This window comes from Hoplias malabaricus, chromosome 12 (assembly GCF_029633855.1).
Source record: "Hoplias malabaricus isolate fHopMal1 chromosome 12, fHopMal1.hap1, whole genome shotgun sequence".
NCBI lineage: Eukaryota > Metazoa > Chordata > Actinopteri > Characiformes > Erythrinidae > Hoplias > Hoplias malabaricus.
The window spans coordinates 41,077,584-41,098,133 of record NC_089811.1 but is presented as its reverse complement, the minus strand read 5'-3'; the positions used below and the strand labels follow the sequence as shown (position 1 = coordinate 41,098,133).

The following is a 20,550-nucleotide window of genomic DNA, read 5'->3' as shown; positions in this document are numbered from 1 at the left end:
ATATATATATATATATATATATATATATATATACACACAACTAGGAAAGGAACAGTGTTTAAACCAAGATAGCAAAGTCAATACAGAAACAAACCTTTTCTTTTTTTCAGTCTAAGCCTCAGATACTTGTCAAAGGAGTCGCATAAATTCACTTATGAAGAGGTCATTTTTATACTTTATACTGGGTATTGTATAGATAATAGTTTACTGAATATTAAATACTAAACTAACATAAGCCACTAACTATCATCTTCTGGAAAAAAGCTTTGACGTATTTATTAATGTATAAAGAATAGATTTTCTAAACTATGTCAGTGGAGACTTGTACAGGGGTTAGACAATGAAGCTGAATCACCTGTCATTGTAGTGTGGGAGGTTTCGTGTATCAGGACGACAATGCACCAATACACACAGCGAGACTGGTGAAAGACTGGTTTGATGAACATGAAAGTGAAGGTGAACATCTCCCATGGCCTGCACAGTCACCAGATCTAAATATTATTGAGCCACTTTGGGGTGTTTTGGAGGAGCGTGTCAGGAAACGTTTTCCTCCACCAGCATCACGTAGAGACCTGGCCACTATCCTGCAAGAAGAATGGCTTCAAATCCCTCTGACCACTGTGCAGGACTTGTGTATGTCATTCCCAAGACCAACTGACGCTGTATCAACCGCAAAAGGAGGCCCTACACCACACTAATACATTACTGTGGTCTAAAACCAGGTGTTTCACTTTCATTGTCCACCCCCTGTATGTATGAAAGTGGTCATTTTGATCACAGATTTACAGGATTCAGCAGAAACGTAAAAGAGTAATAATCCCCACAGAGCCAAAAGTAGGTGAACACCTGCTCATTGAAGGGTAGTTCTGGGAATTTGTACAGATTTGCTGCAGTATGAGGAAGGCTTTAGATTAGTCATTCTTTTCTATAAGGATTTGATGGCATTCAGTCATGACAGCTGAGTGAAGTTAATTATGGACATTGGATGATTAATTCACTATTTTTTAAAATTCATACTCCTCACAAGGGTATTAGATGGATGTCACTCGAAGGAACAGAGTTTGCAGAGGGAAAGAGTCAGCACATGCTCGGCTTCAGAGATTATGCCTCTACAGACAGTGGCTGCTCCTGTTCAGGTTTTTCTGTAGAGATTATACAAGATGTATGCACAGTACAAGCTTTAAGTAGTATTCACTCGTTTTGAGTGATTTCTACAAAACAGTCAGAAACAGTGTGTTGATATTGCACTCAGCTCTGTTTAGGTAATGGCTGGAGGGCAGTGATGACAAAGTCTGCTATGAATGCAGGAAGGTAGGACAGAGGAATCCAGAATAGTTTGGCATCCCAACCAGCTGCATAGCGTGAGCGAGGGTACTGAGCTGAAAGAGCGTGCTGCATACATGTGGTCACTTTAGAAATGTCTTTACTGCACAGAACCCCCATAGAGAACGCCTGGGCCTTTAAATCTAGAAAATAAAGAAGGTTACAAATGAATAAAATCCAAGATATAACCATTAATAAAGAAAGTGAACATTCACATTTTTCCCACAAGCTCATTTATAGCTGTCCAAGTCTCCTAGAATTACATGTCTCTGGTTGACTTTTCAAATATTACTTCATAAATTCAGTGCCAAAGGCAGTTTTGAACTTCTACAACCCAACACTATTTGGTGTTGAACAGAAACACTAAAATATTCTCTAAATAACCACTTACAGGAGTTTCCCCATCATAGGCAAAGAACCATTAGAGTGGTATATTGGGTCTTGACGTGTTAAATCTTTGTCAAATGAAACCGCCGCCAAACTCAATTAAAATGGCCTTTATAAACTTCATGAGCAGATCATTTCCCAGACAATTTCAACAAAACAAAACATTGATGCCCAAATCTGGAATGGACATATACTCACATTCATGCAAGTATGAGTTTCCATATGATCTCCTCACGTCTTCTGGGAGATTATTCCACCGCACTTTCAGATCAGCTTCAATTAAATCCAGATTTGTTACTCTCGTTTTAAAGAATCCAGGTTCAATGATGCACACTTTCACTCCAAAATGCTGCATGTCTCTTCTAATAATAAAACATATATAAAACATATATAAAACACAACATACAGAGAGTGCATGGAAGGAGCTACAAAGAAAATATGAAAAATTAGAGAAATTTTTATCACTATTACTGATCGTTTTCTCTAATTTTGTTTTGGTAACTTTGGATCAACTTAGTGGTGGGTCCGGAGCCTACCTGGAATCACTGGGTGCAAGGTGGGACCACACCCTGGAGGGGGTGCTAGTCCTTCACAGGGCGAGACACACAAACACACATACATTCATTCACACCTATGGAAACTTGAGTCACCAATCCAATTTTTAGACCATGGTAGGAAACCTGAGCACTCAGAGGAAACCCATGCAGACACAGGGAGAACACACCAAACTCCTCACAAACAGTCACCCGGAGCCGGACTTGAAACCAAAACCTCCAGGTCCCTGGAGCTATGTGACTGCGACACTACCTGCTGTGCCACCATAAAGTGCCCTTAAAGTGTAACTGTGCACCATAAATACACTTAAGCCATGGCCTTAAAGGCAGCATTAACGATTGTAATCAAAACTCACTTTTTTATAGAATTCTGAAGATGTTTGCTAGCTCTCCAGTCTGTGTGTGCACTGGAAATTGGTCTAGTATTTTTTACAAACCCTAGTGTCAGTAAGCGAGTAAAAAAAAACAAAGCGGCTGAGTCAGACATGCTAGGCTTCCTCTCTCTCTCCTCAGGGCAGAGAAACGGCTGAGAGAGACCTCCAAACATTGAAAATCATTAAAAGAGAGAAGGACACTGTTTTATTCCTGCTCCATAGGTGGGGCATATTGACTTATTGATTTATGTTGTTTCAGATATTTGAAACAACATGAACCCACTATAAATTCTGGAAACTGCTTACTGCATGAAAATAAACACAGACTGAAAGTGCTACAAAGACACTTAAGTTACAAATCAGTTGGTGATTCAAACAGTGAATAAATATGTTTAAGTTCAATTTCAGCCACAAACAAACAATGGTTATTTTTTCTCCTCAAAGACACCATTCCACATTAAAAGACATGGAGCTTCCGAACGTTAATACACCAGAGTGAACCACAGTTCCCCATAATCATAGAAGTTGCCTTTAAGGATTGAGAGGGAGCTTCGAACCAGAAGGTCAACAGTTCAATCCCCAGTACTGACAGGAAATATAGTGGAGGAAGTGTGTGTAGAAGCTTTCCTCCTCCCTCAATATCAACGGCTGAAGTGCCCTTAGCAAGGAAGTTAAACCCCGATTGCTCCCTGGGTGCTGTGGCTGCTCTAGCTGTATGTGTAATCACTGCCACTAGTGTGTTTATATGTTCAGTCTCATAGTTAAATGTTAAATGTATTAACTCAATTTCCCCAAGAGCATTAATAAAGTAACTCTTTATTTCTTTTATTCCATCTTTCTTTCTTTCTTTCTTCAGCCAGAAGGTTGAATATTTATTTATTTTTAATAACATAAAAATAAAAGCCTGGAATCAAGACACAATCAATCTTTCCTAGTAACCGTTTAGTACTTAAATCATTAACTGACACTGAAAATGTAACATAAATGCCACACAATACCTCAGTCCATCTGAAAATGCCTCCACACCCCATTTGGAAAGACAGTATCCTCCTCCAGTCAGAGAAATTCTGCCCAGAATACTCGCTACATTCACCACTCGGCCCTTAGCCTTCTTTAGCAAGGGCAGGAACTGAAGAGTCACGTCTATTAACCCAATCAGATTAACATCCAAAACCTGCTTATAGTCCTCCAGCTGCATCCACTCTGTGGGGCCAATGGGGACAGAGCGTCCAGCATTATTCACTAAACCCCAAAGACCTATAAAACATGATAAGAACAAGATTTTTATTAGTATAAAGGGTTAACTATCGCAAAGCAGACTGAGGTTTAATGCATTTTTTCTTCAAGGAACTGAAAAGCTAATTTCTAGCTCTAAAAATGTATAGAAGGTAAGAGTGTTTACATAGAAAACTCTAAATTCAATACATTTTATATATGTTTTCATACCTATACAGAGAACTTAGAAATGTTTATATATTACACTGATAATTTAGATACAGAATATTTTCCAAGCAACATGACTTTTACCATTTTGAAATTTACAAAATTAAAATATATGTATTAAAATCATAATATTGTAACTGGCATTGGCATGGAAACATTCTGACTGACAGGTCTATGCACACAATCAGCCATAACATTATGACCACCTCCTTTGTTCTACACACACTGTCCATTCTCTGAACTACTCTGTCTGTACTTCATGCACTTTGTAGTTCTACAATTACAGACTGTAGTCCATCTGTGAGCCTGCATACTTGGTTAGCTTCTTTTCCCCTTGTTCTCCAGTGGTCAGGACCCCCATAGGACCAGCACACAGCAGGTATGAATTGGGTGTGGGTGGATAGAATGTTTAAAATCGCAAGCTGCATTGCTGTGTCTAATCAACTGTGTCAGTGTCAACACAGCACTGAGAACCACGTGAAAGGGTGCGATCAAATAATGCAGAGCAACAGATGAACTAGAGTCTGCAAGTGTAGAACTACAGAGTGCGCCTGTATGATGACAGGACCTCTGAGAATGGACCATAAGTGTAGAAACAAGGAAGTGGTCATAATGTTATGGTTGATTGGTGTATGTCCAACACAGCTTCATTTGCAAAGTTATTTGAAATCTTAAAGCTGCTCCTCTGCTTTAGATAAAAATGTAGATTTATGAGTTTAGTGTAAGGGCTGTATGTTCATTAAAGTGCCTGTATTTCCACTTCATCCTTAGCTGTGCTTGACTCAAGCTGGCACCTTAACCCCCTCTACTCCCTCAGTCCACCATCACACCGCCCACACTCAGCTCTCTTCATGTCTCTTTCCTAAGCCCCTACACCTTCCTCCCCTCAGCTTCATTCACTTTCATAAGCATCCAATCGCTTTTCATGTTTTCACCCGTAACCTCTTAGTTCTCAACCCTACATCATGCCCCCTTCATTCATCTTCCCTAAGACCACATCACCTCTCTAACCTCAGCTCTTTTACACTTCTATTACATTAAACCCATCACCTCTCGTTAGCCTCTCATCATTTCTAACCTCTCAGACCCCTTTCAGGCCCCACTCAACTCCCTTCACGTCTCTTCACTAGGCCTTCCATCATATCTCTATCATCAGCCCCTCATCACCTTTCTCTCCAACCTCTCGTTGCACCAGTTCCACTGCTCTGCTGATGCTCTCTTTCTTGGTCACATCGAGGATGATGCTCTTCAGGCGAGTGGAGGATGCAGACTGCAGGTTTGAGGCTCCACTTTCAGTCAGACATGCTGCTATAACTCGAAAGCCTTGCTGGTCGAGCTGGCGGGATAGCAGGTTGCCAAACCCACTGTCACACCCCGTGACCAGCACATATTTCTGGTGAATCCCATCAATTTTAAGTGAGTGCCTTACATACCAAGCAATGCCTGTGAGAACCACAAAGGCCAGCGAGCATATCCAGGTTATGTCTGAGAAGATCACCTGAAAAACAGACATTACACACCTGCTAAACTGATGAATTGGCAAAAATATTTCCATGTGAAGTCAAAAAGCTAATTGATTTCTCACCTGAACAAGCGTCGAGAAGACACACTCTTCAGAATCCTACAAAGAACAACAGAAGACATGATGTTCAAGACTAGCCATAACATTACAAGTGCCACTTTGGTTCAACACTCACTGTTCATTCTCTTAGCTCCACTGACCACACGGGAGCGCTAACATATCACCACCATTACAGTGTCACTGCAGCACTGAGAATAATACACCCAAATTATACAGCTTTGTGATGGTCCTGACCATTAAAAAGAAAAACAGGGCGGAAGTGGGTAAACAAAGTATGCAGAACAACAGGTGGACTGCAGTAGGTCCTATTATTTATATTGTAAAACTACAAATGCTCCTGTGTGACCAGTGAAGCTGAGAGGAAGGATAGTGTATGTAGAAACAAGGATGTGGCTATAATTTTAATGGCTTGTTTGCGTACATATGTATACAGTATGTCTTTTAAAACATTAACATATTTGTTCTGACATTTTATAGTCATTCACGCTTTTTCTTTTTTCAGGGACCCTAACAAGATAATCTGGACTGGTCAAGAAGACCTAAAAGAGCATGTGGTCAATCTGATCATTTAGCATCACCTGGTGGTCAATTAGTGTATGGACGAAAAAGATCTGTACATGAAACGTTCTCTATATGTCCAAAAACTTGTAGATACCTTTTATACTGTGTGAAGTCTTTAAGCTTTTTAAGATTAATTTTACTACCACAGAAAAACATACAGTGAAACACAAAAATAACTGCATATGTGCTTTGGATTCATTCATTAGTTTTTTTCATTCATTATCTGTAACCGCTTACCCAGTTCAGGGTCACGGTGGGTCCAGAGCCTAACTGAAATGATTGGGCGCAAGGTGGAAATAAACCCTGGAGGGGCCACCAGTCCTTCACAGGGCAACACACACAATTACTCACCCATTCATTCACACTTACAGACACTTTTGAGCTGCCAATCCACCCACCAACGTGTGTTTTTGGACCGTGGGAGGAAACCGGAGCACCCGGAGGAAACCCACACAGACACAGGGAGAACACACCACACTCCTCACAGACAGTCACCCGGAGGAAACCCTTGCAGACACAGAGAGAACACACCACACTCCTCACAGACAGTCACCCGCAGGAAACCCACGCAGACACAGAGAGAACACACCACACTCCTCACAGACAGTCACCCGGAGGAAACCCACGCAGATACAGGAAGAACACACCACACTCCTAATAGACAGTCACCCGGAGGAAACCCACGCAGACACAGGGAGAACACATCACACTTCTCACAGACAGTCACCCGGAGGAAACCCACGCAGACACAGAGAAAACACACCACACTCCTCACAGTCACCCGGAGGAAACCCACGCAGACACAGGGAGAACACACCACACTCCTCACAGACAGTCACCCGGAGGAAACCCACGCAGACACAGAGAGGACACACCACACTCCTCATAGACAGTCACCCGGAGGAAACCCACGCAGACACAGGGAGAACACACCACACTCCTCACAGGCAGTCACCCGGAGGAAACCCACGCAGACACAGAGAGGACACACCACACTCCTCATAGACAGTCACCCGGAGGAAACCCACGCAGACACAGGGAGAACACACCACACTCCTCACAGACAGTCACCCGGAGGAAACCCACGCAGACACAGGGAGAACACACCACACTCCTCACAGTCACGAGGAGGAAACCCACGCAGACACAGGGAGAACACACCACACTCCTCACAGACAGTCACCCGGAGGAAACCCACGCAGACACAGGGAGAACAGATCACACTCCTCACAGACAGTTACCCGGAGGAAACCCACGCAGACACAGAGAGAACACACCACTCCTCACAGTCACGAGGAGGAAACCCACGCAGACACAGGGAGAACACACCACACTCCTCACAGACAGTCACCCGGAGGAAACCCACGCAGACACAGGGAGAACATATCACACTCCTCACAGACAGTCACCCGGAGAAAACCCACGCAGACACAGAGAGAACACACCACACTCCTCACAGACAGTCACCCGAAGGAAACCCATGCAGGCACAGGGAGAACACACCACACTTCTCACAGACAGTCACCCGGAGGAAACCCACGCAGACACAGGGAGAACACACCACACTTCTCACAGTCACCCAGAGCAGGATTCAAACCCACAACCTACCTGCTACACCACCGTGCCGCCCTTCCCAGCTCTGAATAGATTTATTTAATTGAGCTGTGAAGCAACATCCACTCATAAAATCTGTAGGCAAATCTTTACCTACAGAAAACTGCCTTTTCTGGTAATAGAATACAGAACTTTCCTCAGAAAGCTACTAGATGACATCAAGGTACAAAATATCAAATCACAGAGTGATTATGGATACATTTTGATTGAGATTTCCAAATAGGACCACAGCATATGAGGTCTTGGTCTAATGTAACAAATATTTCTGTTCAGTTTCCATATTATCAAACATTCAACACAATGTGCACTGGCATGCTTTCATTGTGGCTGCAGTGTTTTAAACAAAGAGTTTTAAATGTTATACATTTAGTGTTATAAATAAAGAGAAACTTACCATGTTATAGTCATTCAGCAGTGAAAGCAGTAGAAGTGTTGTCTGTTTTCATTCCCTGGTGAAATCCCACTGCCTTCCTCAGCAAAATGAGGCCAGAAGAGATATAGGAGCTGCATTACTGGAGTATGCTGAAGTGTCAAAGGTCTGTGTCTCTCTCACACACACAAGTAAACATGTCTCCAGTGGTTGTGCAATACACTAAGGATTCCTATTATTTATATATATTTGACCTGATGCACAGTGACCACCCGTGATTGAAGGAGGCTAAACTGATTTTATATGTGGAGACCTGCCAGCTCTTACATACCCTAGTGTGTCATATTCTGAGAATGTAACAAAGCACCCATTGTATGCCAACATACAGTAACAACGGACGTCAAGTAGTTTATATGAATCCTAATAGTTTATAATCCAATAAAACTAATTAAATATTGTCATTATTTTTGATTCAGTAATATGAAAGACTTTTATGGCTAGTGTGAATATGCAATAAATAAACAGGCTACTGGTAAACATTTTCCTGTCCTAACTTTTTTTGGAAAGTGTTGCTTGCATCAAATATTGTCTGTAAGCTCTTATCCAGTTCAGGGTCACAGTGGGTCCCAGAATCACCCTGGAGGGGGCACCAGTTCTTCACAGGACGACACACACTCACACATACAGACATTTTTGAGTGGCCAATCCATCTACAAATGTGTGTTTTTGGATGGTGGGAGAAAATCCACGCAGACACAGGGAGAACACAACAAATTCCTTACAGGCAGTCACCCGGAGTGGCACTAGAACCCACAACCTCCAGGTCCCCGGAGCTGTGTGATTGCAACACTTGGCGAAACACTTTTAAAAAAATATTTAACATTTACAGTGACTATTTCAGTGAAATATGGGGTTTAAACCACTTGCACATCATTGTATTTTGTATTTATTTATATTTTGCACAGTGCCACAACTTTTGGAAATGTAATTGGTCATTTTTATTGTGGTTAATGAGAATATGAATGTTTTCCCCAAACAAAAAAACATTCTGATTATGCACTTAAAATTAAAACATTGTTATATGAAGTGGGATACTGGGGAATTTTCAGGCCATGTGGTTACAAAGAGTATGTCCCAGTGATCTTTGAGACATGTGTATCATGTCAGTAAATTAAATGCACATGAAGAAAGACACAGGCAAAATGTACTGTAATGAAACACTAAATATTTACATTTATGGATAATGACAAGGGAGTGTTTTAGTGAGAGGTAAATGCAGCGTTAGGAGTCATACCCAAGAACTAGCATCCTAACCTAAGGTGGGAAACAAATCCCCCTCTGCCATGTGAAGGGTACTCACTACATATAATTATGCAAAAATTAAGAAAAATACGCAGTCAATCAAAATCTATAATTAAAATATGTTTTTATTACGTGTTAGTCTTTATTAGGTGTTAGTCTTTATTAGATGTTAGGTTATCATACTGACCAACATTACATTTGACCATGATGCAATCTACAAAATGGAAACCTTAGGTTTAACAGCATCCTTCAATAGCAGGGCATCAGCAATGCAGGTGGGCATATAGGAGAGTGGCAGCCAGAAGAATTTTGCATCCCAGCCAGGAGAGTAGCGGGTTCGAGGATGGACAGCAGAGACCGCATGCTCCATACAGTTCACCACCTTCATCAGATCCCCGTCCAGCATCTTCACAAACTTCTCCTTCATCATCGCTTTCACTAAAGGATGTTAAGCATGATGTCTGAGCCTTGGATGTGTAGCTATGACTCACTGGTATCATTTTTTTAAATAGTTCATTTGATTATTATTGTGGTCAGTCTGAAATCCATATAATCAAACTAACTGATAAACATAAAGGTCAATCAAAACGGACTCAATCAAAATGTGTGCTCATCATGTTTTAATCAGTTAATCTAATTACTGTTGCATTAAGACAGTATTTGTACTGTTAAAACCATGTTACAACAAACCAGCAAGTCTCTGTTCTAGAACGATTTCAGAGAACCACCTTAAATAAGGCTGAACTGATTATGTTTTTAGATGATCATTCTGTAAATAAAAACTGTCATGTTCTTCATCGGGCTTTAATAAGATTGTGTAAAAGAAATTCGTCCCCAGTGCATTCGTGCTATTATAATGGACAAGAGAAAATGTAATATTTTTTTTGTGTGTGATCTTGTTTGTAGGTTTCTGTCTTCCAGCGAATTTGATCATTTGTTGGTGTTTATTTGTCACAGCAATTTATTTTTTTTCCAAAATGAAGAAGTTTTCAATTTTGACAATTAGTTTGTTAGGTCCTTAATGATGAAACAACATATAAGATGTGTATTGATTATATCATAATGTTTCATTAGAATGGCACCTGTAAAGAAGTGGGATATATTGGACGTCAAGTGAACTTTAAGTTCTGTTGGATGCAATTTGCCAAGGGTACAGATCTATGTGACATTGACAATAGTCAAACTGTGATGCTCATAATGATTTTCCACAAAAGCAGGTCTTGTGAGGTGTTCCCTATTTGCAGTGGTTAATACGTAAAAATAACCCAAGGAAGGATAAGTGGTGATCTGACATCAGGGTGCACAGTTGATTCATGAGTAACATAGAGGCCACAGAATACTGGGGACACTGTTTTTTTTTTTTTTTTTAACAATTTAACTGTGATAACATCACACGGAGTTGCTTTTATTTAAAGATTGTGCATTTAAATGGAACGTTAATCCTATTGAAGTGTGATGCTTTTTAACTCACCTCTATCCAGGTAGTCACTTCCATAGTCACTCTTCACATCCTGTGGCAGTCTGTTCCATAATTTCTCAATACTGCTCTGAATAATATCGGTATTAGTCACATTTGTTTTGAAGAACCCAGGCTCGATACACAGCACCTTAACACCAAACGGTGCCATGTTCACCCTGTGAATACAATTTAATAATGTGTTCAAAATGAGAAGTTTTAACTTGTGAAAATAACTTGTGCATTTGTGAAAATAAAGATACAAATACAAAACCATTTTTAAGAGTACAATCGTATTATTCTATAAAAAGTTATTAGTTATATATATAAAAAAAAGAAGCCGGGATTTTGCAATGTCCCTGAGTTCAGAGCATTAACATTTTCATAAGAAAAGGAACCATTCAATTTTAAAGACTCTTAATTAAGAACACAACAAGATATTGCGTTTTTGATATTATTAATAGTCAAAAATATTTAAGAAATATGACAAACTAAACAACATAAAAATAATAATAATAATAATAATAATCAGACTAACAAAGACAACAAAGCAGATAAGAGATCTAGGTGAAAGGAGGCAAAAGAGATGAATGAATCTGCACATATACAGAATATTGCAGTGCTATGTTCAATCATGCAAAATACATTTGGAACACAGTAAGTTGTGTAGAGTCTTGAATATTACAGTATAATCTTATTAAGGTCTAGTTGTGGTATTCTATGCACTGGATAAAAATTATAACCATGTTCACTGGTCATTTATAAATCCAAAAATCCAACTGAACTGCAATAAGTACTTCCACTGAGAACTTCCACTGAGGTTCCACTGAGGTACCAAAGACTGGGTACCGAGTGACTGAGATATACTGCAGCAACAAATGAGCAAGAGTTTGTACTTCAATTTTTACATATAATCTTACAAACTGCATCTAAATTGTGGAAGTGATAGACTGGTCCTAGATTAAATTCTTCTGAAACTCTTTGGTGATCAGTAATCTGGGAACTCTTGAACAGGAGTGTGATGCATTGATTTTACAAGGGCTTTGACACAAGCTTACCTCAGACTGTCATTAAATGCCTCCACTCCATATTTAGAGATGCAGTATGGTCCTCCAAATGGACTGATTCTTCCAAACACACTGGCAACATTGACTACACGGCCCTTTGCCTTTTTAATCATGGGCAGCACGCTCAGAGTCACAGCAATCACTCCATTCAAATTTACATTGATCATGTGCTTAAAATCCTCAATAACAAGCCAGTCATTTGGAGCAGAAGGAACAGAGACTCCAGCGTTGTTAACCACTGCCCAAAGACCTGAATATTACACACACAAACACATTACTGTAAGATTAATCAAGCTTATATTAAAGGAGACACAAAATAATATTTCCTAAAGTTAACACAGAATCAACAAAAACAGCACAATTGATCAGAACAACCAGTCTCAACTCCTGTTCTTTTTTAATAATGAGCTACAAACAGCTCACTTTAAGATGAGGTGTCCAGTGGTCAGGAGTGAGGAGCAGATGCTCTGGTTCTCTTTCTTCTCTGGTTTTGTTTTCACCGTTTTTACTCAGCAGTTATTTTTCTGAGCCCATTGTGTCTGTTTTGCTCCATTTAAACTCATCTGTGTGTTCTCACAAATTCCTAATTGGAAAAACTCAAGAAAGAGGGAGGGGCATTTCTAAGGGGGGAGGAGTTGTATTGTTTCACAGTTTGTGTGTTGGTCGGAACTCCAAATACCATTTTACCTGACACTTAGCATTGACTATGGTGACCTTTGTTTCATATGCAGCTGCTCCAAGCAATCCTCATTAATTTTCTGCTTTTGGAGAGTATGTGTACATTTGAACATCTTTGTACATCCAAACTTCACGATTTTTACTACACTAGAACCCCGGAAGTCGACCGTTTCTGAAGTCAACACAATCAGAAGTCGATGCTAAACGTCGAGAAAATTTTGACCCACGCGACTTTTGTAAACAAATGCGTTGAGCTTAACTGACGCTACTTGGCGTCAGTTTATGGCATCGTTCCGCAAATTTGGAAGCTTTTTGAAGTTGTGCTCCAAGTTTTTGCGTATTTTACACGTTATTTTGTTAAAACATTAGTTTATACAGTATTACTTACCTAAGAGTGCAATTGTTGATTATTTTTGTAGGGAAATAAGGAAATTTATGGTAAAAAAAAAATTGATGGTCGAGAACCAATTAATCGGTTTTCAGTTATTTCTTATGGGTAAATTTGATTTGGATCTCGACCACATCAGTTCCGAGTTCTGGAACGGATTACCATCGACATCCGGGGCATCACTGTATATAATAATGAGATAATATTTAATATGCAAGCATGTAGTCATAACTGTCGAGCATGTAATCATCAATGTTTTCTAAAGTTTGAGTGAGAATATGAATAATGAAGAACATTTCTGTAGTTTATTTACACCAATGAAAAACAACCAAACACAACTAACCAAAAACCAAACTCAACTTATTAGCCATTTCTTGGATTATGATTTTCAACCTTAAGACAAAAAAGCAGATATGCCTGTCCTCTTTGTAAAAAAGGAGGAAATTGGTCAGAAATATTTCAATAAAAAAAATACTGTATTCTACTTCTTTGAATACACAGAGCTTTGAGAATTAGTGTGGCGTACCCGTTAAAATCATGAAATGAAACAGTCTTAAACCAGAAGAGAAGATTGGCAGGGATGATTCAGAACTGTGCTGCAGCAGCTCTGTGTTATGGCAGATAGGAAATGGCCTACACACTTGCAACAGGTCACTTTTACTGCATCACAGGATATGGTAACTTTACATAACTACAACAGAGGAAAAATCCCCTTTGTCTAACCAGGATATTGCAACTTTGTTCAAATCAATAATGCAGCTTCAATCTGAAACAACAGCAATAAACAATTCTGGCTTTCTACTAATACCTTTCACAAAATACTGCAGTGGAGCTGCATATGGGCATAAATTCACCTTGCCTGATGCCAAGTATTAATTAGAGGTATAGGACTGTGTAGCAGTAGAGCTGGGTTCTCAGGAGTGATGGTGCTCCATCTAGTATGTTGTGATTGCGCTGGAGTGGTGGTATTAATTCTTCAACATCTGACTTCACTAATGTTCTTGTGGCTGAATATGTTCCAATATGTACTTACTTCAGAGGCTGTTATGGAATCAAAATGTGCAAACTCATAATTAATGCCCTAAATTTCAGAATACAATACTGAAAAAAGGTATCTACTTATCTATAATTATTATTATGAAAGTCATTAATCATGTACCAGATCTTACCTCTTTCTCCCACCAGTGTCTTAATTATGTCTGTAGCTTTTCTGATGCTTTCATCATCAGTCACATCTAACTGGACAGTACACAGTCTACTGGAGCAGCTCTTCTTTAGCTCATCCTCTCCTTTCTCTGTGTAGCAGCCAGCTACAACACAGAAGCCCAGAGCATCCAGATGTTTGGCCAGTAGGTTCCCAAAGCCACTGTCACAGCCTGTGATGTAGACATATTTCGCTGATTTGTCTGGCACTCGTCTTAACTCTCTAACCCACCGGTACACATACAGCAGGACTGCCAGTCCTAAGACATAGAGAAACATTTCTACAGGATCTACGGATGAAGAAAAAAAAACATTTAAATGATTAGCTTTTACAGACACACAATGAAACATATATAATATGAAAATCTTAGTTCAACCACAGTAGGTAGATGAGCGCACTTATTAAATGTGGTCAAATTCAGGAATTTATGAATAAAGGTGTTATACAAGAGAAGACAGCAGTGTAGCATTTGCTAGGTCATGGTTTAGTTGTTAACTGAGGTACCACAGGACAGCTGAACTGTATACAAATAAGTGAATTAATAATTAACCTGTTCACCTTTATACAATGTTCTTATAGGACTTTGCTGTGTAATCTGCACTGCTACATGCACACACTGATTATTGCTTTTACTCTCTCTCTCCTGGTGTATGTCATGAGGCTAAGTGTTTTTACTTTGTAGGAAATAATGAGATCAAATCTATGACAAAATAAAAAGCTGTTGTTTAATAGCTGGATATACTTGCTTTGAGAAACATGACACAAACCAAGTAAATTTACTTGATTTAATTAATGAATATATTTCCCCAAATCTAGTAGAAGAAAATAGTATTGAATCAACTTGTAATTTGCATTTGCTAAACAAATAAAATCATATAAATACCAATAAAAACAAATAAAATAAAATCTAAAATTAAGTCACCAAGGCTGCGGTTAAATTAAAACGCTAACAGATCATAACAAGCTGTTGAAAAAATAACCCAAAAATCTGTCAATTTCAGACAAAGCATAGCATTATTACATTTCAGCATGTAACACAAGATGTTGGAATTTTCCAGTCACTTGAGTCTAAAAGTTGGAGCTTATTAAATCAAAATGGGGAGATGATCAAATACAAACAGGTAGGACAAGGACATCAGGACAGAAAACTATAGAACTACAGGATAGAAAGCATTATGCCTTATAAAAATAAAATGCACAAAAAAACAAAAGAAAAAAAATGTGGAGTCAGTATCTGAGAGAACTGCAGGAAAATGTCCAAATGAAATGAGATTAACTTTAACAGAAATGCCAAATAGAAACAAGGTTACAGTGGATGTAACCACTGCAGTGGATACAGTGGTTACAGCATGAGGTTTTGGACACTTTACTCATTCCGTTGATAGGAAATAGGTTTGATGAAGTTATTTTGAGATTTGATAAGGCAATTTGCCACAGAGCAAAGCGTGTAAAAGCTTAAAAATAAAAGCATATCAACATATCAATTTAGGAAATACATGGACCTTTCTGTGCTACTGACTTTCTGAGGGGTTCATCTGTGCAGCTTTTCATTTAGATTTAACTTTAGACAAGTGACAACAAGTGAAATCCCTTAAAACCAAAATACCAGAGAGTGAAGAAAGAGGCTGTGAATTACATACAGAACCAGTTACCAGCCAGAAATGTAAGTACTTCTACATTTACAATTAAAAAATGTGATGCTTGCTTTTACTAAAGTTATAAAATATCACAGTTTTAAAGTAATCTTGTCAGTTCCATACAACAGGAGTTTTCCGGTGTAAACCAGATGCTTGAATGCCATTTTAATTCAATGCTTCTGTCTTTTGTTGTTGTTATTGTTGTCGTTGTTGTTGTTATTATATGAACAAAAAAAAAACATGCTTGTCATTATTTACAGTCAGCTTTTATCATTTGTTTGTTCTTATAGTTTAGAGCCAGATGTTGAATGGAATGCGGCCACAGATTTGATTTGTTACTTGTCTTTATTAAAAAGAATATATCTTTACGTGTTAAAGTTCAATAACATTGTTGCATGGTTATGGATGAATATGTCAACATTTTGCACGCGACTTAAAGAAAGACCGGACTCCAGTACAGGGTCGGTGTACCGACGACGACAACGAGGACTACGTATTTAAATACACGCTTCAGTCTATAAACCTGTACGTGACCTAAAAACGCTTGTTTAACACAAACAGCGTAAACACGATGTTGTTTACTAACAAGTGGTTCCTTCGAGCGCTTGTTTTGTTGCAGAGAGTGTGTTCACAGAGTCAAATGTAGTGTTTTACCTGGGTGAGTGTTCAGAGCGCTGAATGGATAAATGTTTTCTTGTATCTTCCTCTCGGATGTTTCTCAGAGATCTTAAACGCAGCTTTTCCGGTTTCCCCTAGAGTTCGCTGTTGGCGATAAATAAAGTCGTAAACGTGTACGCAGTTCTCCACGCATGTGTTATGTTTTGAAAAAACGATCGCTGCAATCATTTTAGTGTGATTTAGTGTGACAAAGAGAATCCAATGCACTGTCCCAATACTTACCTTATACCCCTCTAAAAAAAGTGGAAATGTCAGATTTTCAAAATTCGGCTTCCAGGAAGCCCTTTCATGTTTAGACTGTGCTAATGCCTAGGTAAGCTGTGAGTTATCAGCTAAATATTTTGGCAACAGTTTCATTTTGTCCACATTTTATTCCACACTTAAGAGTGAACTTTGCATAATTTCTCGGGATAAATATCTACAATATTGCAATAGAACTTTGAATATAGAATACAGAAAATAATACACTTTACATCAGGTGATTTGTGGTATAATGCCAAAAAACCTGAGCAGTTTTAAAAGTCATATTGATTTTGCTAACCATAGTTGAGAGAAAGAGGTTAGAGATGAATATGATCAATGTTCAACACAGACGTTTATTCACAATTATACAAATTAGCATTATTATCTGAACTATTCCAATTAATTATGATCGTACTAAATTTAGAAATCACTACTATTTTTTCATTCATTGTCTGTAACCGTTTATCCAGTTCAGGGTAGCGGTGGGTCCGGAGCCTACCCGGAATCACTGTGCGCAAGGCAGGAACACACCCAGTAGGGGCCGCCAGTCCTTCACACGGCAACACACACACACTTTCACTGACACACAGACACAGGGAGTGCACACCATACTCCTCACAGACAGTCACCCGGAGGAAACCCACGCAGACACAGGGAGAACACACCACACTCCTCACAGACAGTCACACGGAGGAAACCCACGCAGACACAGAGAGAACACACCACACTCCTCACAGACAGTCACCTGGAGGAAACCCACGCAGACACAGAGAGAACACACCACACTCCTCACAGACAGTCACCCGGAGGAAACCCACGCAGACACAGGGAGAACACACCACAATCCTCACAGACAGTCACCCGGAGGAAACCCACGCAGACACAGGGAGAACACACCACACTCCTCACAGACAGTCACCCGCTTGAACCCACAACCTCCAGGTCCCTGGAGCTGTGTTACTGAGACCCATAATGTTCCCATAATAAGATATTGACATAAAAAGATATAAAAAATCTAAACAAACAGTAAAACTAAATATATGTAAATTTATTAGGCTAGTAATTTTATTTTTCATGGGAATTGTCATACCGTACTTTTAGGACATTTCTGTGTGGTTTCTGCTATGGTGGGACACTAACAGAAACTCACAAAGCACATGATGCAATTTTTATGACTGGACATCTTAAACAGTGACAAATTATACTACGTGTATCTGTCTAAGAGCTGATTAATAACTGATAACGTAGAACGTTTATGTTTTTCAATGAGCGACTATTGACCTGAGATATTTGTCTTCAGATGAACTACTGCCTGATTAAGAATTAAGAAAATATTTTCTGAAGTAGATCTTAATCTTTAATCAATCATTTCAATAAATTACTTACATTCCAGAAAAATCCTGGAGTGTGGAGTTCATGGCGAAATATTCCCTACACAGAACCCAGCAAAGACCCAGACTCCTCTTCTGTGTCCATAACTTGTTCTTCTACTTTTCACCTGAAGGTACATGATTTACTATTAATAAAAGCTTTTCTGAGGAAACGTAGTGACTTCAAAATCAACAAATATTAAGATTAAAAACAGCTCTACTTCTTCCAGTAATTAAATAAAAATATTCTCTAATTTTCTAATTTTTTATTTTTTTTATAAGTTTTTTTTTAAATCACAGTTTATATAAAAAAAAAAACAAAGCACTGATTAATATGTTTAAATAACATAACAAAAATGTTACATTTTGAAGGCTAAAAAATGAGAATAAAATAAACATAAAAAAGATACAGTGAATTGAATTAAGGAGGTATAGTGTGGTTGCAGAAAGAGGTTCAATGACCTGAAGGCCATTAATGAATTATGGCTAGATCATTTCTTCATTCATTGTCTATATCTGTTTATCCAATTCAAAACGAAGTGGGGCTGGAACCTATCCAGAATTATGATAAGTTCATACATTCTTTGTCTGTAACTGATTGTGATAAGTTGTACTTTGTAAATATGAAGATTATAATAAATAATATAGCCTATGTCCATAGTACATATGACTGCCCTGACATCACATCACACCACACCACACCCTGTACTGTGATACTAGCTTCGGGTACCTTCAGGATTAATGGCAGTTAGGGCATTCAACTGTTTTAATCTAAGCCACATCTGATAGCTGATAAATAGACATAATTTAAACGTTTGTATAAATTTCTCAGAGGGAATAGCATATATTGAAATCTCAGAATTGGTTGAATGATAATATTGCTCTCCTCTCTTTGGTCACCTAAACAAAGAAAAAAAAAAAGAAATCACATTTTAGATGATAAATTATATCATGGGATTAAAACAATAGCTAGTTTATTCAATAAAAAAATTTGACTTCTTCAAGACACTCACAATTGGGGCAGAAATAAACATATTATAAGCTTAATACATTTGTAAAAAGGTACATATATTTATGCCAAACATAAGAGAATTGTCAAACAGCTAAATATTTTTTTTTAATTATCAATACTACAAATTTATTATCTACCCTATAAAATACTGTAAAAATATTAAGTCTGACAGCAAATGAAGATGTGGGCAAATCGGATATTCATAGATCTGTAAATATTGAATGGCAGCACTGTGGCGCAGCAGGTAGTGTCTCAGTCACACTGGACGTTGTGGGTTCAAATCCCACTTTGAGTGACTGTCTGTGAGGAGTGTGGTGTGTTCTCTCTGTGTCTGCGTGGGTTTCCTCCGGGTGACTGTCTGTGAGGAGTGTGGTGTGTTCTCTCTGTGTCTGCGTGGGTTTCCTCCGGGTGACTGTCTGTGAGGAGTGTGGTGTGCTCTCCCTGTGTCTGTGTGGGTTTCCTCCAGGTGACTGTCTGTGAGGAGTGTGGTGTGTTCTCCCTGTGTCTGCGTGGGTTTCCTCCGGGTGACTGTCTGTTAGGAGTGTGGTGTGTTCTCCCTGTGTCTGCGTGGGTTTCCTCCGGGTGACTGTCTGTGAGGAGTGTGGTGTGTTCTCCCTGTGTCTGCGTGGGTTTCCTCCGGGTGACTGTCTGTGAGGAGTGTGGTGTGTTCTCCTTGTGTCTGCGTGGGTTTCCTCCGGGTGACTGTCTGTGAGGAGTGTGGTGTGTTCTCCCTGTGTCTGCGTGGGTTTCCTCCGGGTGCTCCAGTTTCCTCCCACACTCCAAAAACACACGTAGGTGGATTGGCAACTTAAAAATGTCCGTAGGTGTGAGTGTGTGAGTGAATGTGTGAGTGTGTGTGTTGCCCTGTGAAGGACTGGCGCCCCCTCCAGGGTGTGTTCCCGCCTTGCGCCCAATGATTCCAGGTAGGCTCTGGACCCACCACGACCCTGAACTGGATAAGGGTTACAGAAAATGAATGAATGTAAATATTAAAAGAAGGCAAAAGTATAGAGTTACATTTAAACCCATTTTAAATTGTTGGATTTTTTTCTGGGAAGAACACTGCTAAAAATGTTATGTAAAAGATCATAGATGAGTTTTATGGGTTTAAAAGATGATTAGAGGGGGACTTTAAAACATCTTTTGTACATCAATATATATAACGCCTAAGCATGCACAGTCTGCCTCTGAACTTCTGAAGTCCTTGGCCTTGTCTAACACTTGATAGAGGTAATGTCTTATCAGTCTAATAGTGGGGCAGACAGTCATGGAGGCGTGGACTGGACATTGATAACTTAAATCCAGTT

General features: G+C 39.2%; 2 protein-coding genes across 2 annotated transcripts; both read right to left on the bottom strand.

Annotated features, from left to right (window-relative positions):
• Positions 1-836: 836 nt before the first annotated feature.
• rdh1 (retinol dehydrogenase 1) lies at positions 837-5,833 on the bottom strand. Its single transcript, XM_066685951.1, has 6 exons — positions 5,828-5,833; positions 5,667-5,702; positions 5,249-5,579; positions 3,637-3,895; positions 1,909-2,072; positions 837-1,466 (listed from the first exon to the last, which is right to left on the bottom strand). The coding sequence occupies exons 1-6, from the start codon at positions 5,831-5,833 to the stop codon at positions 1,249-1,251; spliced, it is 1,014 nt and encodes a 337-aa protein (XP_066542048.1). The 3' UTR covers positions 837-1,248.
• Positions 5,834-9,171: 3,338 nt separating this feature from the next.
• On the bottom strand, positions 9,172-16,686 carry dhrs9 (dehydrogenase/reductase (SDR family) member 9). The gene is made up of 5 exons (XM_066686609.1): positions 16,595-16,686; positions 14,269-14,592; positions 12,025-12,283; positions 10,982-11,145; positions 9,172-9,948 (listed from the first exon to the last, which is right to left on the bottom strand). Exons 2-5 carry the CDS (start codon positions 14,579-14,581, stop codon positions 9,725-9,727), a joined length of 960 nt encoding a protein of 319 aa, XP_066542706.1. The 5' UTR covers positions 14,582-14,592; positions 16,595-16,686; the 3' UTR covers positions 9,172-9,724.
• Between the last annotated feature and the right edge of the window lie 3,864 nt (positions 16,687-20,550).

Coding starts and splice junctions, on each gene's coding strand:
- rdh1 (XM_066685951.1), bottom strand. Junction 3,896..5,248: donor ACGAGAGGTTGGAGAGAAAG/GTGATGAGGGGC, acceptor CATGTTTTATAG/GTCTTTGGGGTTTAGTGAAT. Junction 1,467..1,908: donor AAACTCATACTTGCATGAAT/GTGAGTATATGT, acceptor TTTATTTTCTAG/ATTTAAAGGCCCAGGCGTTC.
- dhrs9 (XM_066686609.1), bottom strand. CDS start 14,581: ATGTTTCTCTATGTCTTAGGACTGGCAGTCCTGCTGTATGTGTACCGG. Junction 12,284..14,268: donor GACACTGGTGGGAGAAAGAG/GTAAGATCTGGT, acceptor TGTAATATTCAG/GTCTTTGGGCAGTGGTTAAC. Junction 11,146..12,024: donor GCATTTAATGACAGTCTGAG/GTAAGCTTGTGT, acceptor TTGTATTCACAG/GGTGAACATGGCACCGTTTG.